A 15,855-nucleotide genomic window follows, 5' to 3' on the forward strand; every position below is an offset into this window, starting at 1 on the left:
TGTATATAGGTCCCCATCAGGAAATTTTCATCTATTTCTGAAAAATTTGGACTCCTTGTTGTGCTATCTGTCAGACAGGGGGAAGCAAATTATTATTTGTGGGGACTTCAATGTAGATTCTCTGAAAGAGGGTAATAGGAAAAATGACCTTGAAGTATTACTCGGTTCTTTCAATTTGACACACATTATTGATTTTCCTACTCGGGTGGTAAAGGATAGCAGCTCACTGATAGATAACTTCTTTATAGACCAAGATAAGTTTAACGAGATAAATGCACAGCCTGTTGAGAATGGTCTTTCTGATCATGGTGCACAGCTAGTTACAATATATGACATAGCTCCATTCAGCAATACTAAACAGTCCTCCAAAGTAGTACATTCAGTCAACGATTTAACAATTGCAAATTTCAGGGAAAGCCTACAGCAGTTAGACTGGGATGAGGTGTACCGTGAACCTGATGCCAATTTAAAATATAATTTATTTCATGACATTTTTGTAAATGCATTTGAAAACTGCTTCCCCAAGAAAATAGTTAAATATACTCGTAAGAAACCTTGTAACAAACCATGGCTTACTAAGGGTATAAAAATATCTTGTAACCGGAAAAGGGAAATGTATCTGACAGCAAGAAAGAATAGTGACCCAGAAACTATAAAAAATTATAAAAACTACTGTGTTATATTAAGAAAAGTTATTAAAAAATCCAGGAGTATGTGTATCATGTCTGAAATCAGCAACTCTGATAATAAAATTAAAACAATTTGGAATATTATTAAAAGACAAACAGGTCAACCAAGAGCAGAGGAAGACAGTATTACCATCAAATTGAATGAAAACTTTACGAACAAAAAGTCAGAAGTTGAAAATATTTTTAATAATCATTTTCTAAATGTTGTGGATATAGTAGGATCCAGGTGTTCATTAGAAGATGCTAGGCTGTTAATGGAAGAGGCCATACCTATGCAATTTGATACAATTGAAATCTCATCCACTTCTCCCACTGAAATTAGGAAAATATAAACTTACTCAAAAGCAAAAACTCACATGGAATTGATGGCATTTCCAGCAAAGTACTAAAAGCTTGTTCTCAACAAATAAGTAAGATTCTCAGCCACCTGTGTAATAGCTCTCTGGAACAGGGCATTTTCCCTGATAGACTGAAATATGCTATTGTTATACCTTTGCATAAAAAGGGGGATAGATCTGATGTCAACAATTACTGTCCAATCTCCCTTCTAACAGCTTTATCCAAAATTTTTGAGAAAGTAATGTATTCAAGAGTAGCTTCACATATCTGTAAAAATGAAGTACTAACAAAATGTCAGTTTGGTTTCCAGAAAGGTTTTTCAACAGAAAATGCCATATATGCTTTCACCAGTCAAATTCTGAATGATCTGAATAACCGAACACCACCCATTGGGATTTTTTGTGATCTCTCAAAGGCTTTTGATTGTGTAAATCATGAAATTCTGCTAGACAAGCTCAAGTATTGTGGCATGAGTGGGACAGTGCACAAATGGTTTAATTCGTACCTAACTGGAAGAGTGCAGAAAGTTGAAATAAGTAGTTCTCGTAACATGCAAAGATCAGCACATTCCTCAAACTGGGGAACTATCAAGAATGGGGTTCCACAAAGGTCAGTCTTGGGTCCTTTGTTGTTCTTATTATATATTAATGACTTGCCATTCTATATTCATGAAGAGGCAAAGTTAGTTCTCTTTGCTGATGATACAAGTATAGTAATCACACCTGACAAACAAGAATTAACTGATGAAATTGTCAATACTGTCTTTCAGAAAATTACTAAGTGGTTCCTTGTAAACGGACTCTCACTGAATTTTGATAAGACACAGTACATACAGTTCCGTACAGGGAATGGTACGACGCCATTAATAAATATAGACCTTAATCAGAAGCATATAGCTAAGGTAGAATATTCCAAATTTTTAGGTGCGTCCATTGATGAGAGATTAAATTGGAAGAAACACATTGATGATCTGCTGAAACGTTTGAGTTCAGCTACTTATGCAATAAGGGTCATTGCAAATGTTGGTGATAAACATCTTAGTAAATTAGCTTACTACGCCTATTTTCACTCATTGCTTTCATATGGCATTATATTTTGGGGGAATTCATCCGTGAGGAATAAAGTATTTATTGCACAAAAGCGTGTAATCAGAATAATAGCTGGAGTCCACCCAAGATCATCCTGCAGACATTTATTTAAGGATCTAGGGATATTCACAGTAGCTTCTCAGTATATATACTCTCTTATGAAATTTGTTATTAACAACCAAACCCAATTCAAAAGTAATAGCAGTGTGCATAACTACAATACTAGGAGAAAGGATGATCTTCACTATTCAAGATTAAATCTTACTTTGGCACAGAAAGGGGTGAATTATACTGGCACTAAAGTCTTTGGTCACTTACCAAACAGTATCAAAAGTCTGACAGATAACCAACAAGTATTTAAGAAGAAATTAAAAGAATTTCTGAATGACAACTCCTTCTACTCCATAGAGGAATTTTTAGATATAAATTAAGAAAAAAAGAAAAAAAATATTTAAAAAATAAAAAAAATAAAAATAAAAAATAAAGAAAAACAAAAAACACAAAAAAATAAAGTTGTTATATTAACTTAAGTATGTTGTTAAATTAACCTAATTATGTCATGTATTAGAAAATTCGACTCGTTCCACATCATTACGAAATATCGTATTCATGATCCATGGAACTAGTATTAATCTAATCTAATCTAATCTAATATGATACATCTCTTAATACTTTGCTTAGACCAAATCAAATTTCAGTTTGGTAATACTCTGACAAAAATGAATCTTTTGATAGACATCATGATGACATTCTGTTTTTTTTTATTTTGACATTTTTCTAGTGATATTTGTTTTTTGTTTCCAGCTTCTTGATACCCCTTTAAGCTTGGTTCAAACAATGTACTATAGGCACAATTTGCATGTGAACAGAACCAAGACTCTGTGAGAGACTCTGAATTGGTCATGAACAGAAACTAAAAATTATTTGAACCTTAATTTGATTCACAATACTCACAGTTCTGATGCAGGTCTTGTCTAATGTCATGGGAATGACCTCAGAGGCCAACACAACAAAAGAAACAGTCCCAGTTTTTGACAATGTTGAGTTAATTCTTCAGGCATTCCCGGAGATCTGTTGACATTTTGAAAAAACAGGATTTCTGCTGAATGTTTGCAGCGTTCTCATGTGATATTTTGACGGTGTAACTCGTTGTCTTCTACAGGTGCTACCTGAGAATGGTCCTTGGGCAGTTCGAGTCCACTATTTATGCGTGTAAAGTGCTGGGCGCTCCCCAGTCAGTCTATGCCACATTGGGTGTTCTCTCTGTGGTCCGTGCCCACCAGATGCGGCTCCCATGGTCTTCTCTGGTTACTGGTGTTCCCGCTGCTGTCTGTGCCCAGCTCAGCTGCTCTCTGGGGTTGCAGACATCGTCTGTAGTGTCTGGTGCTCTGTATCCTGGCTGTTTCCTTTGTCTCCACTTCTATTTCTTGCCGGGCGCTTCGTAATTGGTCCGCGCCACATCGAATGTTATGTTTGCAGTCCACGCCCGGCTCCTGTGGTCCTCTGTGGTCGCTGGTGTTCTGACCGCCATCCGCACCCGACTTGCACACCCTCTAGGGGTCTTGATCATCATCTCAGGAGTGTCAGGACAAATCTGTAGTGTCTGGTGCTCTGTCTTGTGGCTATTTTCTTGGTCCCCACTCCTATTCCTTGTGAAATCTCGATGTGTCTTGCATTGAGCTTTCAGAATTTCAAGAGCTGTGCTGAGCTGGTATCCAGTGTCACGGTTGATGAGATCCTCCATGATCTTGATGGACTCTTTTATGACACTGTCCCAATGTCTAGGGGTCTGTGTGACATCCTTGGTGCCACTGTAGTTCATCGAGTGACCAAGCTCTAGACAATGTTCTGCTATGGCTGATATAGTTGCCTGTCTGAGTCTGGTGTGCCTCTGGTGTTCTTTACACCTGATGTGCACAGTCCTGGTTGTCTGTCTGATGTATGACATCCCACACTCACATGGTATGTTGTAAATGCCTGGCTTCTGTAATTCCAGGTCATCCGTTACATTCCCCAACATTGTCCCAATCTTAGTGAGTGGGAAAAATACGCTCCAGATGCCATGTTTCATGAGAATTCTACTGATATTAGCAGAGATATGGCCAGCATGTGGCACATATGGCACCCTTTTTGCCTTTTCTGGTTCTTCTACTGGATCCTGTGGTTGACTGGCAGGTCGAAGTGCCTTCTGGATGTCTCCAGATGAGAATCCATTCTTGCTGAACACTGACTGTAAGTGTTCTGTTTCCATCACCAAACTGTTAGGGTCTGACAGAGTACGTGCTCTGTGGACTAGAGTTTTGAGCACCCCGTTCTTCTGTGCCAGATAGTGGCAGCTGTTGGCTTGCAGATATAAGTCAGTGTGTGTCAGTTTGCGGTACACACTGTGCCCAAATGTGCCATCAGCCTTCCTCTTGACTAATACATCCAGGAATTGGAATTATCCATCCTTCTCCAGTTCCATTTTGAATGTTACATTCGGGTGGCATAAATTCAGATGTTGCAGAAAATCATCTAGCTTCTTTCTGCTATGGGGCCAAATGACAAAGGTGTCACCCACCTATCTAAAAAAGCACTAGCGTTCTTATGTGGCCAATATAAGTGCCTCCTCCACTTCAAATATTTCCATCAACAGGCTGGCAACCACTGGTGATAGAGGGCTGCCTATTGCCACCCCTCCCATTTACTCATAGAATTGATCCCCATATATTCAGGCATGCACTAACCTCAACCTACTTCCTATATGGGGGTCAATTTTATGAGCGAGCAGAAGGGGTTGCAATAGGCAGCTCTCTATCACCAGTGGTTGCCAACCTATTCATGGTAAGATTTGAAGAAGAGGTATGGATGGCAGTGGGAACATCAGCAACCAGAAAGGACCATGGGAGCTGTGTCTGGTGGGCACAGACGGCAGAGGGAACACCTGATGCAGTGCAGACTGCATGCATAAACACTGGACTTCATCAGCCCAAGGACCATTCTCAGGTAGCACTTGAAGAAGGTAGTGAGTTATGCCATCGAAATATCGTGCGAGAACAACGCGAACACCCGGCAGAAGTCCTGATTTTTTTTTTTTTTTTTTTTTTTCAAAATGTCAATGTAGAGTCACTTAGGCCAGTGATTCTGATTGTTTGAAGGTGAGGAGCAATATATTGGAAACTCTGAGTACGCCAGGTGGAAGATTACGTTTTTTTTCCTTCTTTTTCAAACCAAAAAATAATAAAAAAGTTACTTGAAGCTTTCTTTTCTTAGTTATAAAGTCAAATCACCCCAATGGTAAAAGTGCATCTGTGAATCTACAACCCCAGGCAACCAACAACCACAAGATAGGTACATCCACCAGAGTAGTTTTAACCCTTCTATTCTTATGCAGTCAATATATTATGAAGATGATTTGCAAAAAATTGACCTACCTGTCTATGAGGGTCCACATATACTATTTTGATTCAATTAATCGCATTTAACATTGGCTTTTCAGTGTCATTTGAAAAACTGATTCGTGATTAAGAGTGGTGCCACAAACCAATGTAATAAAGGGTTCTGTCTGAGCTGGAAAAGGGGGTGGAGGGAGGGGGTCGTGGCTGGCTCTAGAGAGTTTTCCTTCAGTGAGTTAGTGGAGTACCTAGCAGAATGATGGGAGCAACAGGTGGTGGTTTCGCTTCACAGCTTCAGATAACAATGTGCATCTTGAACTCTGACAAGCTGTTGGTGACAGCACTTGACAATGGCCATTTTTGAAGTTGAACAATATTTTTTTAACTTATACTGAATAAACAAACATTATTATTCAACAATTTCAAATCACCTCTGACATGAGAGGCTATGGACTTACAGCTGAATGAAAAGTGACTGCAAAAGTTGTGGATTTGAGAGGCTACTGAAGGGAGGTTTGATTTTATGCCTAGATGTCAATTCACACTAAACATCAATAGAATGGAATGGAAAGGCAACTGACAATACCGTCAAATGGTGAAGTGTTCACACAAGAGCCAGTGTCATTATGACATCAGCTTGCATAGCCCAACACTGAATGATAAAAGTGAAGTTATGAGATGAGATATGTGATACAAAAAGTCAGAATATAGTATCAGAATTAAGGAACTAGTATTGATAAAGTTTGTTAATGGGCAAAGCAAAATTCATTATGGATATTTCTGATCAATATTGTACAGCAAATTTCTGAGAAGTGAAACAAACTTCAAAACAGTCAACTGGGTGTCATCATGAAATTCCCATAGTATTCCATTAGTGCAAGTGATCTGAAGATGTTGGTCAGTTGCACCAATGAAATATTGCAGGAATTTCTCAACGACATCTAATGTCTTTACCTGAGAACCTTTTCTACATTGACAACTGAAAATATACACATACAAACACATCAAATAATATTTGTAATATAGTACATAGAGGCTGATGGCCTTTTCTATTGTGTTCTTCTTACTTTGCATTTTTCTACTTTAACAGAACTGCCACTGTCTCTTAAACAGAAGGTTATTCAATGAATTTCGCTTGATAAATTTGTGTTCTTATCTAAATAACTTTTCTTTACCTGGCCTCTACTGGGGAAGAATACTCAATGTAAAAAATATCCAATTTATCATGCAACATTTGCAGTGTGTCATGAAAACACAGCAAAATAATGTTCTGAAAACTATGAAGTCCATACAGTCGTTATAAAGATTAACTTGAACTGGAACTAAGAGAATACCAAGGAAGATTTATACCCTGGAGAAGTTGCCCAGAATAGATAATCAGTCTGAAATTGGTAATGGACTGCTACGAAAGAAAACTGAAACATCACATCAGAACCTTTATAGACTTCAAAAAAGCACATGATGTATCCACAGACATTCAATGATAAAGTTACTAAGTAATTTCGGTCGCAAGCCCAAAATTAATTTTGATAAACTTAATTCGAACAATCACCAAATCGAAAGTAAAGTTCAGAGGAGAAATACATGAGGAGGCATTTATGATTACAACAAGATTAAGCCATGGAGATGGTCTATTGCAATTACTTTTCTACTGTGGTCTGAATTGTGTGATGAGGGAATGTTACAAGAAAAATGCTGAAAACATAAGAATTGGAACCAAAAAAGATCATATAAACTTAAATTGCCTGGGGCTGACAAATGACTTAGCATTAGTGGATAATTAAATCAGGAATTGAGTAAGAAGCCTACAATATATATATAAAAATTGGACTCCAGATATCATTTGAAAAGACCAAGATAATGGTAGCATATTCACAAGTAATCAACCTCATAACAGGAAAGAACAGGAAAGTAAAATTAATGAAAAATTTAAATACTTAGGAGAAATTATTGCATACAGCTTGGACTACAAACCTGCTTGGCAATAAAGATCTAATAAAATGATACAACCTCAAAAATTAATATGATCTATATTCAATAAAAATATCTCTCAATGAAAACTAAATTAAAACATTAACGAAATGGTAGTTCAACCAGAGGTGACGTACAGAAGTGAAACTGTTTGTAAAGTCACCCAGAAAAAGAGAATCGACAAAATTTTAAAAGTAGAGAGAAGAATAGAACTTGGATAAATAAGAACTATCAAAAAGTTGGACAGTGGCAGATAATGCCATATGAAATGGTGTACAGTGAACTGGAGCCCATTACAGATAGTGGATGGAAGAAAAGGATCTCTCTTTTGGTCAGATTATGAGGGCACCAGAAACCTTATTACTAAGAAAAATTATAGAGAAATTTTGGAACATGAAGCAACAGGTAGGGTGGATAAAGGAAATCAGGGAGGAGATCAAAGAGCTAGAATTGACCCTGGACGATATGCAAAACAAAACGGAAAATTTAAAGAAGATGAAAAACATAAAAAAAAGATTTAAACCAAAAATAGACAAATGACAAACAGTAAAATGGGTATTCACAGATGATGAATGTCAAAAAATATCAGAACGAATGAAACGGTACTGGGCAATTCGGAAAGAATAAGTACTGAAGAAGATGGCCAGAAAATGGTTGACAGAAGTGTCCCCGCGTAAAAGCAGAAGAAGAAGAAGAAGAAGAAGAAGAAAATGAACAAAAAGCACGAAATCTACTACTATAATATGCGAGATCGCTGTGAAAATGGTTAACTTCCGCTGTTAGCAGAAGAAGACACCTTTCCCATTATCAGTGTCAATAGTTTCTTCCCGAAAAACGTTGACTGTTTCGTTCCATTGACAGCCTTGGTGAATGCCTCCATTTGAGTTTCGAAATGTATTGTTCGGATCTGTGCTGTCAAGTATGAATGGATCTTAAAATTAAACATAGGTCGATCTCAGTTGGTAGCTACCACAGTCTAACATAACAGTCGCGACACTCACTGCTGTAAAAGTTGTTAGCGTTTGAGAGCGGCGAGTAAAATGAACGTCAGACGTGTCGTAAGCATAATGTTTGTTTTGTATCCATTTCCTACGTAATTTACGAAATATTTGAGTTATTTTCTTTCCTCTAAGCGTTTGTGTAGTATCAGAGGGGATATATGAAGGCATATATGTTTCTAAAAATGATTCTAAAATAAGCGCAAGTATGGATAAAAACCGTGAATCGAGTGACAAGCTACAACACATTCGTGAAGAAACACTTGTGACATTGGATAAAACTGCAGTTTACCACGTTGATATCAGAAGAATATAAACAAACAGATTCACACGTAAGAAGCACAGACATGTACCTCTACATGCAAAAGCAATCGACAGCTCATTTATCGTTCTGTAGGCCAACTTTGTCATTGTTGTCGCCTGTTGCCACAAGTACGACCTTCATCTTTATATTATTCTAAGTGGGACAAGCAACTGCCAAATAGTTGGAGAAATATGTTGAAAACATTATAACGAGCTGATTACAGTACATTTCACGCAAAACCAAATATTTGACTAATTTTCAAACAATCTGTCAGTGAACAAGGTGCTAACAAAATAATGTCATCACACGAAGGAAGCAAGGAAAATCAAGTGACTAACAACAGAAGTGAATGAAATACACGCTTTTGTAAGACACGAATAACTCCACTTAATCTAACCACTTCATCGTCAAAGCATGTCTGTGTTGAAGATTCACACGAATTTGGCACTGATACATGGAGAGTTGAACTGGCTGCTTCTGTGTCATAGGACTGTTTTACAGCTTTAGGTGGATTGTCGAATCTGTGGCAGTTTCCTCTTCATCATCAGTTGAGGTGGCATATTTGGGATGTCAAACAATGTGGGTACTGCATTCTACACGAGTTTATTATTGTCTGCGTTCGTGAACTGGTTTTGTTCTAAATGTAGGTAAACTGGATCTTTTTTCATAAGGTCTTCTCGTCTGCTACCAACTAACCATTTTCTGCTCCTAAAACGAAACATTAATCATTATTACACATGTAGTTTGCAAGTGGTGTCTTCTTCCTGTTGTTGCTATAATTTATTGCGCTACAAACGCTCCAGCTTGTAAAAACCATTGTAGAAATCAAAATAAACTACCACTATTCGCTTTCAGGATCGCGCCGAACAGTTTAAGTTACTGGCCGCTTGGGGCGCTGCTGGTGCGGTAAACAACAAAATCGAGGCGAAGTGTCGTGACAGTTATGTTAGAATGTGGTAGCTACTCACAGATATATTCGTATTTACTAGCGCACCGCTCTTTTCGACAGCAGGGAACCTATCGATGGAACACGGCAAATGTTCGGGGTTCCAGGAACAAGAGCAATGAGGCGAAATAAGACTGTGTAGTGTGGCCGGTCGCTCACTCACTCTCGAGGCGGTCGATGCGCTCGCGGCGCTTCTCCTCCTCCTCGGCGAGCTTGGCCGACGTCTTGACGCCCTCGCCGGACTTCTGCGTCTTCTCCATGATGGCGCATGCGCGCAGCACGAACGCCGGCACCGTCTCCTGCTTCTCCTGCTTCGGGATGTCCACTAGCGTCCAGTACTGGGTCTCCAGTCGGATCACCTCCTGTAGGCCGTTATACCGCTTTAGACCGTGCATCGCATACTGCAGCACTGAATTAGTTCGTGTATCAGATACTACAACACTGTCAAGCAACTACGGAGTACTACAATAGAAGTCTGCACACTCAAATTTCGACATATAATTCCTGCAGTCGGAGAAACTAAATTTTATAATGTTCAGATTCTGTTCTTTCAACTTCATAAAGAAAAGAAAAGTTCTTGATGAACAATAATGACACTACTGGCCATTAAAATTGCCACACCACATACTACAGACGCGAAATTTAACCGACAGGGAGAAGATGCTGTGATATGCAAATGATTAGCTTTTCAGAGCATTCACACAAGGTTGGCGCCGGTGGCGACACCTACAACGTGCTGACATGAGGAAAGTTTCCAACCGATTTCTCATACACAAACAGCAGTTGACCAGCGTTGCCTAGTGAAACGTTGTTGTGATGCCTCGTGTAAGCAGGAGAAAAGCGTACCATCACGTTTCCGACTTTGATAAAGGTCGGATTGTAGCCTATCGCGATGGTGTATTCAACGACGAACCTGGGTGCACGAATGGTAAACCGTCATTTTTTCGGATAAATCCAGTTTCTATTTACAGCATCATGATGGTCGCATCCGTGTTTGGCGACATCGCGGTGAACACACATTGGAAGCGTGTAGTCGTCATCGCCATATTGGCGTATCACCCGGCGTGATGGTATGGGGTGCCATTGGTTACACGTCTCGGTCACCTCTTGTTCGCATTGACGGCACTTTGAACAGTGGACGGTACATTTCAGATGTGTTACGACCCGTGGCTCTACCCTTCATTCGATCCCTGCGAAACCCTACATTTCAGCAGGATAATGCACGACCGCGTGTTGAGGGTCCTGTGTGGGCCTTTCTGGATACAGAAAATGTTCTGCTGCTGCTCTGGGCAGCACATTCCCCAGATTTATCACCAATTGAAAACGTCTAGACAATGGTCGCCGAGCAACTGGCTCGTCACAATACGCCAGTCACTACTCTTGATGAACTGTGGTATCGTGTTGAAGCCGCATGGGCAGCTAGCTGTACCTGTACCCGCCATCCAAGCTCTGTTTGACGCAATGCCCAGGCGTATCACGGCCGTTATTACGGCCAAAGGTGGTTGTTCTGGGTACTGATCTCTCAGGATCTATGCACCCAAATTGCGTGAAAATGTAATCACATGTCAGTTGTAGTATAATATATTTGTCCAATGAATACCCGTTTATCATCTGCATTTCTTTTTGGTGTAGCAATTTTAATGGCCAGTAGTGTACAACTGTTTTTATGGCATCTAATCTAAAGATATAATTGTGGTCGATACTTGATGTACTTTGACAGTGGTCACGTCTTGTGTAAGAAAAACCGAAAATCGTGCTAAACTATTACAGAATACAAACCGATACGTGAATTGACTAAACACTTTCCTTCAGTGGTTACATAGTTATAAAAACAACTTACCTTTTGATAATTTAAAGGTCACTAGAAAGCTTAGAGTTCGGAGTAAACTCAACGTATTTTAAATAATGTGAAAACTGTCAAGTAAGGGTCAAAACTAAGCATTAAAAACGTCATCAGCTGGATTCACGTTTTGACAGTAACGGCTGGAGAAATTGCCAACACGCTGATCACATATCCCACGACTATAAATCGCTCCTCGTACAGGCAGCAGTCGGACTGTCAGAACAGGTCAAAGGCCTAATCTGTGAGTAGTGTTTACGTTTACATGAAAACTGTAAACTGCATCTCGAATCAAAATTTTAACTATCATAGCCAGAAGGGCATCATGGATACCTAGCTTCATAAATATATTTTACGAAGCTACCTTATTAATCACGAATAAGAGACTCCATTTTCGTATCACCTCATTACAAATTCCATTTTACTTGTTTTAAAGTACTTATTTAATGGATAATTTGTATACAGCAGTGTCGTAAATAATAATGTGACCACTGCAGTAGTCCCTTATCTCTGCCTGTCGTACAAGTTTACTTTTCTAAACGAATAAAACGACAAACATATCGTCATTGTCGCCTAGAATTGTGATTTACGTATTGCTATTATGACCTAATATGGCCGCGTGGAGTGGCCGCTAGGTTTGAGGCGCCATGTCACGGATTGCGCGGCCTCTTCCCAATGGAGCTTCGAGTTATCCCTCGGGCATGGGTGTGTGTGTCGTTCTTAGCATAAGTTAGTTTGAGTAGTGTGTAAGTCCAGGGACCGGTGACCTAAGCAGTTTGGTCCCTTAAGAATTTACACACACCTAATTTGTTTACTGTAATTAAAAATGTTTCTTGAGTTAAAGGTATAGCTTATACAGCCCTACTGGCTGTACCTCATCTCTGCCTACCATACAATCTGGTACAAATGTTCCGAATGCACAACAAATTTTTGCACATATGGAACTGTATATACTAGGATGTGTCATAAATTCATGATTATTGTGGTGGTACGTGTCACCATTGTCTGTGCACAGGTCAGACAGTTCCCGCGAACTATGGGTCGGTGGTTTGTGGACGTGGAGCTGGCGCTCCATATCGTCCCATTGAGTTCAGAGCCGGAGAATTTGGAGGCCAAGACATCAACGTGAGTGCAGAGCTAGCGTTATGCTGGGGCGGGGGATGGGGGTGGGGCAGGGGGACAAGCTCCTGGGGGGAGGGGGGGGGGGGGCGTGCTGGCCTGGGTGCCTTACTAAACAAATTAAATGCAACTTTTGAAACCTGCAACCATGACTTTGAATAAGAGACCAGAGGCTGGAGGTCCTCGTCGGACCTGTGGGATAGTTTAAAAAAACATATGCACAATATACCTAGTGCTTAAATTAATGCAAAATAACATGGTTCTGCGTGTAAGGCACTACCAGTACACTACACACTGTACAGAAAAACATATTATTATTCCATACGCGCAAGTGTTGTAATATTTATGAATGTATTTCAGTATCCAATGGATGATATCAGATTTTAGTGTAAGTATAAGTAACAGTCTGGTCCCCAAATATGCAGAGTTCTAAAAGAAAATCTTAGATCGTACCTGTACGAGCTGTCAGAAACGACGCGGTCTGCACGCACAGATGCCGTGCATCCATTTGGTAAGCAACTACCCAGATTATTTGTTTTACTGCAGAGGCACATACTGACTCAAAAGTCATTCAGAAGTATTTGAAATCATTTTAGTAGGTCTTGATATCTTCAGTACGGTACAAAGTATTAGCTGCGATAAACGTAGTAACGTTGTGCTTCAAGGGAAGGAATCCGTAATAGATGTTGGAAGTGGTGACATTAAGAGTCTAGTGAAAGAATTAAATGAAGTAAGAAACAGATGGAATACTATTTACGCTGAAAATTGTGAGGTAGTAGAAAAAACCGGAATGTCACCTGTCTTGAATGCAGCGTTTCACGGCACAGAAATAAGGAAAAGAATAAGAAAATGCTTTGCAGACGAAACAGCAGAAAAGGAATCAAATCTGAGCCCAGAGTACAGTTTTAAACCAAATGTTTTCGGTGTGATTCTAGATATAGTTGTAGGAAACTGAACTATAAGATATGCTGCCACAGACAAATGGTGGCCACGTTTGGGTTCTTTTGGAACGATATAAACCTTGACGATGCTACACTATCAGAGTGAATAGAAAACACAGCATCTCCGTACGGCATAAAAGTTCATAAACAAAAAATAAAAGAAGAAATTTTGCAATTAAAAAAAGTTTCATGCAACTAATTTATGTCTAAGCCACTTCCCCCTCGGTATCTTCTCAATGCTATTCATAAGTGCGATTTTAATAACGTAGGCTACTTCCAAATGTGAAGGTAGCCTTGCTGATTTTCTGCACTTGCCAGTTGCCCAAGCAGACTGGTCATTCAACTTCAAATTATTCGAGAACTACAATGAGGGAGAGCAGCTTGTTGGATTAGTTCTGATCACAGTAGAGTCAGATTTAGCCCACTCATTAGATTATAGCGGGATTATAAATGAGTTCTCATACAAAAACGCTAGAAAGAAAGCATTGTTTTGTAAAGTATCGAATTTATGTAAACTGAGAGCCTTGAAACAGTTGCTTAAAATGGGTTGATCGATTTTTTTTACATTAAGACTATCTGCGTTAATACTAGAAAGCAACATTTAAAATAAAAAATTTGGGGAAGCGGCTAAAAACGCTTGTCTGGGGCCTGAACATCCTAGCAATGACACCGCGTGAGTGCACTATCACGATACATAAACGACTATAGCACCATTCTGTCTTTTGACACAGAGTGTTAACCTGCTGGGAGATGCCATCGCTGTCAGGGAAGACATCAAGCTTGAAGGAATATAAGTGGTGTCCAGTGATGTTTGTGTACACCACAGCTGTTCAAATGGTTCAAGTGGCTCTGAGCACTATGGGACTTAACATCTGAGGTCATCAGTCCCCTAGAATGTCGAACTACTTAAACCTAACTAACCTAAGGACATCACACACATCCATGCCCGAGGCAGGATTCGAACCTGCGACCATAGCAGTCGCGCGGTTCCGGACTGAAGCGCCTAGAACCGCTCGGCCACCGTGGCCGGCTACCACAGCTGTTATGGTGCCTTCGATTACAATCTCTGGTCCTGTGGATGCCCAGGTGGAATGTCCTCGATAGCATAATACTGTCCCCACCAGCCTGTGTCCATGGGACAGTGCATGTTTCGTGCATCCACCCGCCTAGATGACGGCGTATCCAGGTACGAAAATCGTCCTGGTGTAACCAAAGACATGATTTATCAAATCAAACGAGAATTTGCCATGGATCCACTGCAATCGTAGCTGATGATGTCGTTCTGTTAAGGTGGAAATTTAGTTATTTATTTATTTAACCTGGCAAGATTAGGGCTATCAGGCCCACTCTTACATCTAACCAGGCATTCTACTTATTTTACATTCATATGTTTTGGTAGGCATGTTAAACTACATCTAGTACAGAAAGTGAAATAAACAATTACAAAGGCACACTTGGAAAAATACATACATATAGAGTTTATATTCGTAGATAAGTACTGTTATAATTAGACATTATGAAAGAGACAGATTTTAGATAGGAGTGCTAGCAGCAGGGAGTATAAGGGAGACTGATGGTGAAGGGAGGAGAAGAATAGAGACACGATGTAACGTAATTAAGGGAATATAAATGAAAAGAAGATTGCATGGTTAATAGAGATAGATGAAGAGGAAGAAGAGGAAGGAGCAAGATAGGAGACACTAGCTTTGCTATTTGACAGAGGAGAGGATTGGCCTTGTACATTAATTTTGTGGAAAACGCTATGAGGATGATAGTAGGAAATGCTTCAACTTCTTCTTAAAAACAGCAGGGGATTGAATTTTGCGCAAGGTAAAGGGCAGTTTGTTCCAGAGGTGGACAGTGGTAACTGAGAAGGAGTTTGCAAAACTTTTTGTTTTGTGAGTGGGCACAGTCAGGGTACCAAATAAGAGTGACATCGTGCTTCGATTATGATGGCATGAAAGGTGTTTAATCTCTGAAGCAAGATACTGGGGTGCTTGAGCGACGAGGAGTCGGTGAAGTAGACATAGAGTGTGGTAGTCACGCAATTTGTCCGGCCGCAGCCACCCTAGCTCGGAGTATGAAGCACTAACATGATCATATCGGTGAATGTTGCAGGTGTAACGCACACAGGCATTCATGGTTAGCTCTAGCCGTCTTTTGTTTTCACTACTCATGCCTTGTTGAATCACATCACAATAGTGGAGGTTCGGTAGAACGAGTGCTTGCACGAGCTGGCGTTTCAA

The 15,855-nt window shown here is 39.8% G+C and overlaps 1 protein-coding gene across 1 annotated transcript in view; it reads right to left on the reverse strand.

Annotated features, from left to right (window-relative positions):
- LOC124778121 overlaps positions 1–15,855 on the reverse strand; it is a 76,112-nt gene that overhangs the window by 16,631 nt on the left and 43,626 nt on the right. Inside the window, exon 3 of the mRNA XM_047253622.1 lies at positions 9,873–10,071. Within this exon, the coding sequence (XP_047109578.1) occupies positions 9,873–10,071 (199 nt within the window). The remainder of the gene's footprint in view (positions 1–9,872; positions 10,072–15,855) is intronic.

The sequence above is a fragment of the Schistocerca piceifrons genome, chromosome 1, assembly GCF_021461385.2.
Source record: "Schistocerca piceifrons isolate TAMUIC-IGC-003096 chromosome 1, iqSchPice1.1, whole genome shotgun sequence".
Classification (NCBI taxonomy): Eukaryota; Metazoa; Arthropoda; class Insecta; order Orthoptera; family Acrididae; genus Schistocerca; species Schistocerca piceifrons.